At 50.7% G+C, this 14,142-nt stretch overlaps 1 protein-coding gene across 4 annotated transcripts in view; it reads left to right on the top strand.

Annotated features, from left to right (window-relative positions):
• Positions 1-14,142, top strand: part of PHF20L1 (PHD finger protein 20 like 1) — a 100,227-nt gene that overhangs the window by 31,746 nt on the left and 54,339 nt on the right. For all 4 annotated transcript variants that reach the window (XM_040432125.1, XM_040432126.1, XM_040432124.1 and 1 more), the window contains 2 exons: positions 294-382; positions 13,383-13,587. In XM_040432125.1, coding sequence (XP_040288059.1) covers positions 294-382; positions 13,383-13,587 — 294 coding nt within the window. The remainder of the gene's footprint in view (positions 1-293; positions 383-13,382; positions 13,588-14,142) is intronic.

Raw genomic sequence — 14,142 nt, 5'->3', positions numbered from 1 at the left:
AAACATTGAACTTAAGGCTGTAATGTAACAAAATGCCAAGGGGGGTGAATACTTTTGTAAGGCACTGTAACTCTGCTGCTGTCAATCATGATCACTGGATTAGCAAAGGAGTAGTTTCTAAATGGCGGCCATGTAATTCTACAATTCCCCTACAGTGCTTGCTGCCCGATCGCCAAGCCTGGGTAGAAATAGTTCTGTTGTCTACACTATAAGGAGATGTTGGGTTTTATGTATTGATGCTGCCTTTTCAGCGGTTCCCATCTGAAATCGTAAATGTTTTTCACCCCTTTTAGGAACCTACACTGTGCAGTTTTACGATGGGGTTATTCGTTGCCTGAAGAAGATGCACATTAAGTCTATGCCAGAAGATGCAAGAGGCCAGGTAATCCTTTACTCCGGAATCCAGTGATCCTAGAAGTTGACCCATAGAGTGGCCTGCTATATATCCCAGTTCAAGTCTTGTTAGGGCATCCGAATGTAATAAGGGAGATATCCTGCTCAGGATCCCCCTCTATTCACCTGAGCGGAGAACCACTACAACCAGCCGGCGCCCCTCTGCAGTGCATTACATGAATGGCCATTTCTGCAGGAGGAATGACTGGTCAGCAGCTATTTCTCCGATAACCGCTGATTGTGGGGGGTCCCAGCACCAAGTCCTCCACATTCAGGGCATCGTTACCATTCAGGGGATATAGGGTCGTTCCAACCCTTAATAGCAAGACCCCTTCTTATCTGTTTAAGGGCTCATGCACACGACCGTATTCTGTTTCTGTGTCGTTCTGTTATTTTTTTTTCTGTATGGCCGTTCCACAAAAAAGATAGAACATGTCTTATTTGTGTCCGTTTTGCCTACAGGGATAGGCATTTTTGCAATGGATCCGCAAAAAAAAAAAAGGGTTGCAATACGGATGTCACCCGTTTTTTTGGCGGATCCGTGTTTTGAGGACCGCAAAATACATACGGTGGTGTGCATGAGCTCTAAAGGTGTTGTCCAGCAGTGAAAAATGTTTTGCAAAGGGATAAGAAGGGGTTAAAAGCATATAAGAAGCAATGCTTCCCTCCGCAGCACCCTATCGCTCCAACGCTTACTGGGTCCTCAATAATCTCTACTACTTGGTCTGTCTTCATGCACAAGAAATGACCTGCTCAGCCAATCGCTGGCTGCGGTGGGTCACTGATCCGGCCAGTGGTTGGCTGAGTGGTTATTTCCCGCCATCTCCTGCGCTTCAGGATGCGACCAGCAGGAACGGTGGAGAGGCGAATATCAATTCTTTTATTTTTGAACCCACTCTGCCTGTGTTGCAGAACAGTTTTCTCTGCTGGACAACACTTTAATGATCAGACATGTTTTAGAGGTTTTGTTTCCTGTTTTAGTGCTTTTTGTGACACATAGGGCTGTGTTTTTTTTTTATGCCTTTTTATAGGTATCTAAAAAAAACTGAAAATTCACGGAACCTTGTAGGGCTAGTTCAGCTTGAGTGTAATGATACTTTTCACTTAGCAATCCATTGCTTCATTATAGAGACAAAATACTTTTAATCCATATGCAAATGAGCAGCTAAGTGCAATGAGGGTGGGCTCAAGCCACTCTGTGCACCCTTGCTCCTGCTCCCTCTGACATCTTGATTGATAGATAGGGGCAGGTACATGCATACTCATCTCACCTCGCCTTGTCAATCGAGGAGAGGAAGGAGGAGGAGAAGGGGTGCACCAAGTGACAGGATTCCCTTTAAGGGGTTGTGCATATTATTATTATTATTATTATTATTATTATTATTATTATTATTATTATTATTATTATTATTAACTTTTTTTGTTAATGCAATGTTCTTGTCCCTGATAAAATAATAAAAACACTTCCACTCACTTTTCCAGCCTGCTCCGATCCAGTGCTGCACCTCCTTCCTCTCCCCAGGCTGCCGCCAGTGACATATTGTTTTGGCTGTAGTGGTGACACACACACTGCTGCAGCCAATCACTGGCCTCAGTGGTCTTGGATGTACACCACTGAGGCTATTGATTGGCTGGGTGGTATGTGGGATATCAGTGCTTCAGCCAAGGGAGAGGAAGGAGGTGCAGTGCTGGATTGGAGCAGGCAGGAAAAGTAAATATGTCGGCACTACCTTCCTCGGCTCCAATCACTGCGATACCATCGAACTCTATGGAACTTGTCCATTACTTGCCGTCCCTGGACAAGTGGAGCTCTGCATCTCTCTGGAGTAGAATTCTTTGTCGATCCCCCTCCTCTTCTGGGAGTATTAACACTTTCTCTGCCGGCAAATTTCAACACTCTGGGATCACTGTTATGCACCTGGCGTTGGGAGCGTCTGCCCGTATTTACCGAATTGAAATATTCCCTTAGGTCTCTTTCACATGATTATGGAATGTCTCAGGGTCTGTTCAGGTAAAAACGAATGGTTTCTTACGCACGTTCAGTCAGTTTTGTCTGCAGTTGCGTTCAGTGTTTTACTGCGCCGGAGCAGTCAGTTTTTGAAGAATAACAATCTACATCTCCTAGCCTCCTCGCTTCAGGATGTTTTCCGTTTTTCACTGAAGCCCCATTCACTTACTATAAAACATGCTGCGATTTTTTTCTAAATGCAGAAATCATGTCTGAAAAACTGAAATGAATGGGTCAGGATTCAGTCCGGATGCTTTACGTTTGCTTCACGCATCGCACCTGGACGGAAAACTCGCTCGTGTGAAAGAGGCCTAAGGGATCTTTCACACGAGTGTATCCCGTGCGTGGAATCCGCTGCGTGAAAGAGAGCCAAGCGCCGTTCCGGAAACCAGCAGAGACACGGAGCAGTAACATGACTGATAATGCTCTTTGCCTCTCTGTGACCTTATTACTACAAAATCACGGTGACAACTTTATCTCACTGTGATTTTGTAGTAAAAAGATCAGAGAGGGGTAAAGAGCATTACGAGTCATGTTAATGCTCCGTGTCTCTGCTGTCCGGAGCGGGGCTCGTCTCTTTCACGCAGCGGATTACCCGCACGGCATCCGCTCATGTGAAAGAGCCCTAACTCTCTCAAAAAGGAACCTAATTGTCTTTCCTTTATAAAAGTGGCCACAATGGCAACATAGAACCTAGTCCTAGATGACACATTTTGTGCGGCAATTGATGAAATGTTGCACTTTATGCTATGGATTCATAAAGAGAGGATGCCGCATTGTTTCATCTTTGGAAGATTAGGCAGGAAAAGTGACTAAAAGTGATTTTATTTTATCAGGACTCACACAGTTTGCATTAATAATAATAATAAAAAAATTTTTTTTTTTAACAACCTACCCGGCTCCTGCCCTATTGCAAGAGCCTTTCATTGACAATGGCACAGGATTAAAGCCCAGGGCCACATGCCATACAAATGTTGTTGATTTCTCATCTGTATCATTGGGGCACATAGGCTTGACCTTGGGTATAGCTATTGCCACTAGGAGGCGACACTAAGCACAAAAGTGTGAGCTCCTCCCTCCAGATATACCCTTCCTACAGGGTCTAAGCTAAAATGGGTTAAGTTAAGTGTCCGTAGGAGGCAGACTTCCCTGCTTTGCAGGTCTGCTGATTTTTTTTTTTTTTTTATATTTATTTTTCTTCTAGCGGGATTACGGGCAGTCCTAGCTGCCTGCACTCCCACCCAGGAGACAGTAGACTAGGGGGTCCCCAAACCCGCTGCTCCTTCCCGGTCTCCAGAAGACAAGGTGGACCAGAGGTTCTTAAAGTCTCTGCATCCCGCCAGCCTTCGGGTCACCACGGCCGCCCACGACAAGTCCTCTTTGTTCCGGTGTAGCAGCCCTCCCCAAGGGGCCGCACACCGAAGGTGGTGACCTGGCTGGAACTAGGGGGGCAGAAGACACCAGACGGGTAAGTATTCCGTTATCCAAGTCCCCCTCTTCCCCCTCCCCCTTCACAGGTTACTTGCTAGGATGGCCCCCACGAAGCCTTGTCCCCCCTAGGCGGGAAAGAGTTCACAGCTGCATGTCATCTCTCCTGTGGGGGTGGGGTGAAGGGAAGCCCTCTACTTTCCAAGCTTCTTTCTGGGCCCTAAACCAAACCCTCCCCCAACACCCCCTAGCGCCGCCTGCCTGCCTGCCCGCCACCTGTTTCATGCAGAGTTCTGCTATTCTCCTCTGCCGGGGCCGCTTGTAAATTTAGGCCCCAGCTTCTACTGCGGCCTACTTCCGATCCGCTTGCTGCGGATACATCTCCCCCGGCCAGCATCTTCTCTCGGCCAGGGCTCCTTGCGGCACCACCGCTGTACTGGGGGTGTGGGGGAGAGTCCTGGGGAGTCAGTTGATGCGCTCCTTTTTCTTTTTTGCAGGCGGCTGACTCCATTATGGGGGCGGGGCATGAGTTCTCCATGCTTCCCCCTCCTTCATCTGGCTTCCTGATGCGAATTTTTCGCACTGGTTTCTCTGACTCTACCCATCTCCTGCTCAAGAGGACCTTTGCGGACTCTGACACCTTGCCTATGGCAGATGGGGCTTCCTTCTCTGACCCAAGGGATAAGAAATTGGAATCCTTTGCCAAATCTTCTTTTGAAGCAGCTGGCACTGCCCTGTGCCCGGTTTTTGCCTCGACATGGGTTAGTAAGGCTATGACCAAGTGGGCAAACTACTTCAGGGCCTCGTCTCTGGGGACTCCCCGGAGGAACTTTTGGATATTGCAGTGCAACTTTCCCACGCCAGCTCTTACATCTGTGAGGCTTCTCTGGACGCGGCCAGGCTTTTGGCCCGCTCTTCGGCCCTTTTGGTGGCAGTGGGACCTTTTCATTACCAGTTTGTGGCCCTCCCGTTCGGTCTTGCCACAGCTCCCAGAGTCTTTACCAAGATTGTGTCCTCAGTCATGGCTCTGCTTCATACCAGGGGGATAGTAGCGATTCCGTACTTGGACGATGGCCTGATCAAGGGTCCGTCATTCTAGGCAATGGTGGACAGCCTGTGCATCGTCCGGGACACCCTGGAACGCTTCGGATGGGTTCTGAACCTATCAAAGTAATGTCTTCATCCATCTCGGCAGCTGATCTTTCTGGGCATGCTGTTCGACACCGATCGGGCCAAGATTTTCTTGCCCCCGGACAAACTCTCCGCTCTCCGTCGTCAGATTCTCCCTTTGTTGCAGACTCAGCCTCTTCCCATTCGCCAGTGCATGAGGGCTCTGGGCCACTTGGTCTCTTCCTTCGAAGCAGTGCCCTATGCTCAATTCCATACCAGGGCTCTTCAGCGGTGCATTCTGTCCATTTGGGACCATTCCCCAGCCTCCCTGGATCGAATCATCAGTCTCCCTGCCCCGACGAGCCGAGACCTTCGGTGGTGGTTGATGTATCCGATGCTGACGTCGGGCCGCTCCTTCCTTCCCCTCCGCTGGATAGTGTTGACGACGACGGACGCCAGTCTCCGGGGCTGGGGGGAAGTTCTGGACAATCTCTTGGTCCAGGACTTCTGGTCCCGCGAGGAACGCCAACTTCCAATCAATATTCTGGAATTCTGGAATTGCGGGCGATTTTGTCTCTCTCTGGTTCTTGGACAAACCATCTCCGGGGGTATCCAGTTCGGGTTCAATCCGACAGTTCCATGGCAGTCGCATATCTAAACCACCAGGGTGGCACCCGGAGCCCCGCAACCATGTCGGAAGCAGCGCTCATCCTCTCCTGGGCGGAAAGCCATGTTTCGGCTCTGTTGGCAGTTCATTTCCCCGGCGTCGACAACTGGATCACCGACTTTCTTAGCCGAGAGAGACTCGATCCCGGCGAATAGGCTCTGCATCCACAGGTCTTTCTCGCGATCTGCGAGCAATGGGGTTGGCCGGATGTGGATCTCATGGCCTCCCGCTTCAACCTCATGGTAGAGAGCTCTGTGGTCCAAGGATCTTCGGGCGACTGACGTCCTTGTGATCCCGTGGACGCAGTTCACTGTTCCTTAGGTGTTCCCTCCTTTTCTGCTCATTCCGCGTCTTCTCCAAAAAATCAGGTCCGAAGGTCTGCCCGTCATTCTCGTGGCCCCGGACTGGCCATGCAGAGTATGGCACGCATCCGTGGTCTCCCTCCTCGCTGACTAACCCTGGCGTATACCCCTTTGAAGGGACCTCTTGTCGCAGGGACAGATCTTCCACCCGAATGTAGGGTCGCTACATTTAACGGCATGGCTGTTGAAGTCGACGTACTAAGGGCTCAGGGTTTCTCGGATGCTGTTTTCCAGACCATGATTCGGGCTAGGAAACCATCGTCCTCCCGGATCTATCACCGGACCTGGAAGTCTTACTTTAGTTGGTGTGAACGCCACCAGTTGTCTCCCATTTTGTTCTCGTTGCCTCGACTCTTGTCTTTCCTGCAGTCGGGCATGGACTTGGGGCTGGCTATCAGTTCCCTCAAAGGGCAAGTTTCGGCCCTTTCCATTCTTTTTCAACGAAGCCTGGCTTCGCTTTCTGCGGTTCAGACCTTCCTGCAGGGGGTGGCACACGCTGCGCCCCCTTACCGTCCTCCGTTAAATCTGTGGGACCTTAATCTGGTGCTCAGCGCTCTCCAGTCCTCTCCGTTTGAGCCTTTTCAGCAGGTGTCCCTTCGCTTCCTGTCCTAAAAGGTGGCCTTTTTGGTGGCAATCACTTCCATCTGTATGGTGTCGGAGCTAGCGGCTCTTTCCTATCAGTCTCCCTTCCTTATCCTCCACCAGGACAAAGTGGCCCTTCGCCCTGTCCACTCCTTCCTTCCGAAGGTCATGTCGGCATTCCATCTCAATGAAGAGATCATTCTCCCTTCCTTTTGTCCTGCCCCATCTAATCCTCGTGAACCGTCGCTCCACACTCTGGATTTGGTTCGGGCCATTCGCATCTATCTGTCTCAGACGTCCTCTTTCCGACAGACGGATTCTCTATTAGTCATTCCAGAGGGACCGAGACGACGGCTGGCTGGCTGTACCCAAAGTTTCAATTTCCCGATGGATTGGTTTGGCCATTGTGGAAGTGTACCACATCAGTGACAGGGCCCCGCTTTTCCGGGTTACTGCTCATTTTGCTCGGGCAGTGGGGGCCTCTTGGGCAGTACATCATGAGGCTTCGGCCCTTAAGGTGTGCAAGGCGGCTACCTGGTCGTCTTTACACACCTTTTCCAAGTTTTACAGAGTACACACTTTTTTGCATCCTCTGACGCTTCTCTGGGGCGTAGAGTTTTGCAGACGGCGATTCTCTGATTGGCCGGAGAGCTTCTTCCTTATGGCCCTGGGACTTCTCTGTAACGTCCCAAGGTCAAGCCTGTGTCCCCCAATGATACGGATGAGAAAACTAGATTTTTGTACTTACTGTAAAATCTGTTTCTCTTCCGTTCATTGGGGGGCACAGCTCCCACCCATTTTCTATGGCTGCGGCCCTTATCGTGGCCTGCTCATTCTAGGTTTGTACATTGTTTGGTTTTCCTATTTTTTCTTTTGCTTCTCCTACTGCTTTTGCATTAACTGTTTTAGCTTAGTCCCTGTAGGAAGGGTGTAGCTGGAGGGAGGAGCTCTCACTTTTGTGCTTAGTGTTGCCTCCTAGTGGCAATAGCTATAGCCAAGGTCAAGCCTGTGTCCCCCAATGAACGGAAGAGAAACAGATTTTACGGTAAGTACAAAAATTACATGATTTTCCTATTACATGACGTAAAGTCATGATTTTATGAAGGACACGGAGGCGAGTATTGCATTAACTCTCTCTTTACTTCTACCATAGCAGCAAAGAAAAAACAACATTGAGGGTACAGAAACCATGGTAACAACCCCTCCCCTCAATCCCAGTGTATATAAGGTCTGTTCCCACTGGGATCCTCCTCTTTCTTTGTGTACTGCCAGGAATTCAAACTGAGACCAACTGGAAGTGAAATAACATGTTCTTGACAACTCAACCGGATCGACTGGAGAACTTCGTCTGAGACCTCCTCAACTGGAAGCAAGAACAGGGAAAACCGGAACTAGAAGCAAAGAATGCTGGAGCATGTCCTCAAAGACCTGACATCTTCAACCTATGAAGAAAAACAATTGATAAGGAAGCATTGAGAAATCAAGTGGAAAAAGTATCACACATAGCACTGTTACTGGTTAACCGGGTTCAAAATAGCTGAGGAGTTATACCGATAATCAAGGAGGACAACCAGGGAGCGTCAGCAAGAGGGGTGGGGCAATACTCGCCTCCGTGTCCTTCATAAAATCATGACTTTACGTCATCTAATAAGAAAATCATGTAATTTTATATCAGGACACGGAGGCTCATATTGCAAGTTTAAAGTCGAGCCACCACAGAGGAAAAAGCATGAGACGGTGGCCGAAAATAGAATTCACGGAAGGTGGAGACCCTAGAGTCTAGACCAATCTGCTAGCTTCATGACATCTTCCAAGCGCGCACCAGAGACAGTCATGGACGTGGCCGCCGCGCTCCGAACCGAGTGTGCGGTAAAAATGGAAGCATCAACCGCCGAGAGGGATAAGATCCACTTGACCCAGCGTGAGAGTGTAACGCTGGCGACTGGGGTGAAAGGTCTGCGGAAAGAGATGAACAGATGAGGATGAGCCGAAGAGCGTAATCCAAGCGTGCGCGATTCATATTCTTGTAGGCAAGCCACAGGACACAGCTGCGGTGAAGAGGGAAAAAATGGATAAGACACAGAACGGATGTTAGTTTTCGTATGTCGGGAGATATTAAACGTAACTCCCTCTGGAGTAAACGCACGGGCGTCATGGTCCAAAGCCCGCACATCCAACACTCTTTTGCAAGAGATCAGGCAAAACAATGTGACCAGTTTCGCGGACAACTGTCGTAATGACAACTGTTCGTTAGACGGCCATGCGATGAAAAAGTTCAAAACCGTAGACACATCCCAGGTCGCCGAGAAACGCGGTCTCGGTGGCCGGGAAAGACGAGAACCTCGGAGCAGTCTACAGACTAGAGGGTGCTGTCCCGCTGGGCATCCATCGAAACCACCATGTTGAGACGAGATTGTGGACCTGTAAAGGTTGATAGTACGGTACGCTTTATCTTCTTCGAACAAAAACGACAGAAAAAGTAAAACGGCATTTACAGGTGCCTCAACGGGATCCAGATCCCGAGTGAAGCACCAGTGAGCCCAGGAATCCCTGGCCGCCCGATAGGCTCGTCTAGTTCCGGGAGCCCATGCACTCTCCAGTAAGAATCTAGTCGTCTCCGAAACGCCCGTGACGTTCCAGGGACCCCCGACACCCTGCATGCGAGGAGTTGTAGAACCCCTACCTGAGCAACGGGTGTAGCTGACCGGCTGGTCCTTTGAGTAAGTGAGGGTGAACGGGCAGAAGGGCCGGCTCGTCGACGAGCAATTCTAACAGGTGGGGGAACCACGATTGGATTCTCCAAAAAGGCAGAATCGGAACCAGTTCGGCAGATTGGCGCCGAATCTGGAGCAGAACCCTCGGGATGAGCGCGAACGGCGGGAACGCGTACATGAGGGACCCTGACCACTGTTAGAGAAAGGCGTCCACCGCTTCCGGATCCGGTCACCAGCTGAAAAACCTGGGAAGTTGTGCGTTCAAACGTGGCGCAAAAAGGTCGATGGAGAAAGGGCCCCATCGAGATGAAACGGCAGAGAAGACTGTCACGTCTAATTTCCAGTCGCTGGAGTCGGTCATGAAATGCGAACTCCAGTCTGCCTGAGTATTGTGGAGGCCCGGTGGTACTCTGCGACCACCATGATTTTCCTTGACAAGCAATGATCCCAGAAATCTCTCGGTAAGTGTGTCAGTACGGAGGAGCGTGTGCCGCCCATGCAATTCACGTTTCGGACCGCCGACACATTGTCCATACGGAGCCTGATACAGGCTCTGACTGTGGTGTTGGCGAAACTCCGGATTGCTAAAGAGCCCGCCAGGAGCTCCAGAGCGTTGATGTGGAGTCGCGATTCATGCAGAGACCAGGGCCCTCCGGTGGAGACGCCGTTGCAATGAGCCCCGAAGATCGCCCTGCCATTCCACACCGAGAGATTGTGGATCCACCACATCAATTCCTGTCTGGTTTCCTCGTCTAGAACGAGGGTGTCGGCATAAGACACCCCCGCTCGTAGATGTGCAATTTTGGGAAAAATCGCTTGGATGGACGATGCCAAAAGACCTATTAACCGTGCCAGGTGTCTCAGGGATACCTGCGGCAGCGTCGGGGAACTCCTTGCGAATAGCTCGTACCTTCGCCTGGGGGAGACTGAGTGTCAGAGCAACGGAGTCTATGGTGAACCCCAGAAACTCCATGGACGTGGAGGGAATTAGACACGATTTTTCCCGATTTGATAATGAAACCCAGGTTGGTGATGAGCGTCATAGACATCTCTAAATGATCCTGGAGGACAGAGGGAGTGTGAGCCATGAACAGAATATCGTCCAGGTAGATAATTAATTGCACTCCCCGGCTGCGAATCCAAGCCATTACTGGGCGCATTAGCTTGGTGAAGCACCAGGGAGCGGAGGAGAGCCCGAATGGGAGGCACGTGAAACGCCAAACCTGGTCGTTCCAGAGAAAACGTAGAAGAAGATCTCTGGAGCAGGGAGCTACGAGAACCATAAGGTAAGCATCTACGGGAACCAGGGAGAAGCATATCCCTTAGGAGGTGGATTCCCTCCATTTTGAAATGGTGGTACTGAACAAACGCGTTTAGAGATTTGAGGTTGATCACCGGGCGCATTTGGCCTCCTTTTTTCTGCACTAAGAAGATGTTGCTGACAAGTCCCATGTGATCCGTGGGGGCTAGTTCTATCGCCCCTTTGTGAAATAATTCTGTCAGCTCCCTGTGAACGAGTGTCTGTGCTGGACCGGACAACACCATGGGGTGTGGAGGAGACAGGCCTACCAGGTTCGCTACGAGATCTATCTCGAAACCTCTGACTGTGGACAGTATCCATGGGTCGGAGGTGACACCTCCCCACGCATGCGAAAAGAAACGGAGTCTGCCCCCGATGCAAACGACGGAAAAAAGTAGAGGGTTGGGACTCGCCATATGGACGTCTGGCACCTGGATTTCCACGGAACCCTCTGGATCGACCTGGTCCGCCCTTGGATGGGAAAAAAGCGGGCTGGTGGCGTTGATCCTGGAGAGATGCCTGTTATGCGTAGGAGCCTCTACCCGAACCTCGGGTGTGTACAGAGGGCCGGTCGGACAGGCGGCCCCGGGAACTGCCGGCCCTGGCGGAGAAACGATTGGGAAACACCTTGCGCACAGATGTCTGCGCCTTGTCGAGAGCCGTAAAAGCACCAACGTATTTACTCAGCTCCTTAATGAAAGAATCCCCAAATAGGAGACCGTGGGCATCTTTGCCAGCCTCCGATAGTGCCAGATTAGGTTCAATCTTCATCAAAATCGCTTTCTGCCTTTCTATGGCGAGCAACGTGTTTACGTTTCCGGCTATACAGATAGCTCTCTGTATCCATCCCCTGAGTTCTTCAGGGTCCACTTGCTTGCCGCCAGCCTTAGCGGACTCGGCCATGTCAAAAATCTTCGCAAGGGGGCCAGTTATGTCCAGGAGCTCTCCCTGACATGCCCTCAGAGCGGAATCTAAACCCTTGCGAGGGTTAAAAACAACACTGGAGAATGTAAAGCTCATCCACAGGAGACCAGGAGCCCGGACCTCGCCCTGAACCTTGGCGCACAGCAAATCCCAAAATGAAAAGAAAGACGGTCCAGCTTCACTGAAAATACTTGAGGCTTTATTAAATTCCGTGCAGATAAAAACCAACGTACAGCAATGCAAAAAATCTACCGGTTTCGGATCACTATAGATGCGGATCCTTAGTCATGATGCGAGGGTTAAAACCAGTTTTGGCCAAAAATTGTACCATCTTGGGATCCACTATTGGCGTGTCGCATATTTTATGCGGGATAAGTGGCCGTGGGCATTCAGCCCGTAATTTGCTACGGGCCTCTTTATTAAGAGGCTTACGCATCATGGCCTCCATACATTGTGCCACATGTGTGGCCTGGAGCCACTCGGAGGACCGGGGATGGTGTAGTGAGTCCAGGTCAAATAGCGGTTCCCCTGCCGGATCCATAAGGGAAACAGCAGATCCTGACGCTACATCCGGGTAGGCGCCAGTAGGCGGCCGGCTCGGGGAAGGGTTAGCTTGGGGAGTTGGATCCACCTCAATATCGGCTAAATCCTCCTCTGAATCATGCAGAGAATGCAATTGCGCCTCCTCCTCGGACTCCCTATCTGAGTTGGACTCAGGCTCCGGCTGTGACCGCTCCGACTTCCATAACCGCGCGCGTTCTGCCTGGCACGAACAGGCTCTTTTACGCGAACCAAGCGCGTTTTCCATTGATGGAGCAGAGCCATCAGTCATGCGATTTCTGGAGGCAGATGGAGTTAGCAACTGTGGCAATTGTAAGTGTGTGCAGCGTGAGGCTGGGCTACTAGGACCTGGGAAATGGAGTGTGTGAGGACGGAGGACATAGAGCCCATCGCCGTCATGATAGCATTTGAAATTGACTGTTGTAAGGCCAATACTTGAGCCTCTGCAGCAGAGGGCTCCAACACTCTCCTGGGGGATGGAGAAGCCTGGATTCTGGGAGCAGGGGCTGGTAAGGGCAGCGTAGTGGGGGGGGGGCTGAGACATGATGGCAGCTGAATGCTGGAGGTAAGTCACCTCACAGACAAAAGGACACAGAGGAGAAGGAAGAAAAAACGGAGTCGACCTGGGCAATAGAGCAGGAGCACAATCGCAGGGCCGCAAGAGGGTTGTGGGTGGTAGAAGCGCGAAGATAGACGCGGGAAGACCAGGGGTGTGTCAACAATGTCCAAGATGCAGGAGAAAAGCCGGCGCGTTGAACGGAACCCCCCCCCCCCCGCGAGATCTCAGGCGCAAGAGGACAGCGGTGAGGAAAAGAAGCCCGGGACCAAGATGGCGCCCGAGGAGAAGAACCTGAGGTAAGATGGCGCCACAGACCGAGCGGCCGAATGGCCAGTATGTTAGAAGTCCGGCCGGCAGGTGCAGGGGGAGTACCTTATATACACTGGTATTGAGGGGAGGGGTTGTTACCATGGTTTCTGTACCCTCAATGTTGTTTTTTCTTTGCTGCTATGGTAGAAGTAAAGCGAGAGTTAATGCAATACTCGCCTCCCTGTCCTGATATAAAATCTAGTTTTTCGGACCATTACTGGGACTTAAGGACTGAATGGATGTAATGGTTTGTCTGTACACGAAGCGTAAAGGTTATCTTTGTTTAGTACTCGTTTCAGGCCTCAGGTCCGGCTCCGTTCTTGTTCTCCAGGAGGTTACACCCCCACTATGACACCCATCTGCCATTATAGGGAATATGGACAGGGGTTCTCTTTTTGGATTAACGCCATTTTAAAGCTAAAAGCCTCCATGCCTATAGCTGTCATCTGATCTTTCTCTGTCTAGGACTGGATTGCATTAGTCAAGGCAGCTGCTGTACTGGTCAAGAGCAAGTCTTCTAACAAACCAAGGACAAGTGTGAACAGCAATAAAGACACTAAAGAAGAGAAGAAAATGCACAAACTATCTTTAAAGAAGGAAGATGTCCCTATCGGTAAAGCGGTGGAACTGTTCCACAAGGAAGAGGAGCCGACGTCGAGCAGGACCCTGGGTACCAACCATTCTTATGTTTCCATTATGTCGTTGAAGTTCTCATTCTGCTCCATAATGACCAGTAACTGATGGCAGGTCCTTCATCCTGCTCAGCGACAGATATATATGTCACTGGGATCTCCAGGAGTGTGGCGGGAGTGTGGCTGTAAAACACAGCTGTGCTGCTGCTGCAACTGCCAAGTTTAGACTTGGTTCCGATACACTTTGAGGTGTCGCCGTCTATATCGACTGTGGCATATAAGGATGGGATTTCTCTTTCAGGGTGAGAATTCTTTACCATTACATCACAGGGCATAACAAAGGACTGCCTGTTAGGTCCTATGCATGCACCTTAAAAGGGTTGTCTGGGTTCAGAGCTGAACCCGGACATATCCCCCTCTTCACCCCTCCGCCCCCCCTGATATGAGCACCGGAGCATTTCATGCTCAGGCTTTTTTGTTTGCATTAGCACACTGCTAGGAGGAGACTTCCGCCCAGCTGTGTTCCCGTTGACGTCACTGTTTTACAGGCTAGGGTAGCGCTAAAGCCCGCCCATTAGTGCCGGTGACGTCAC

Source organism: Bufo bufo, chromosome 5 (assembly GCF_905171765.1).
Source record: "Bufo bufo chromosome 5, aBufBuf1.1, whole genome shotgun sequence".
NCBI lineage: Eukaryota > Metazoa > Chordata > Amphibia > Anura > Bufonidae > Bufo > Bufo bufo.
The sequence above is the reverse complement of the archived record's forward strand: the minus strand, read 5'-3'. Positions and strand labels throughout refer to the sequence as shown.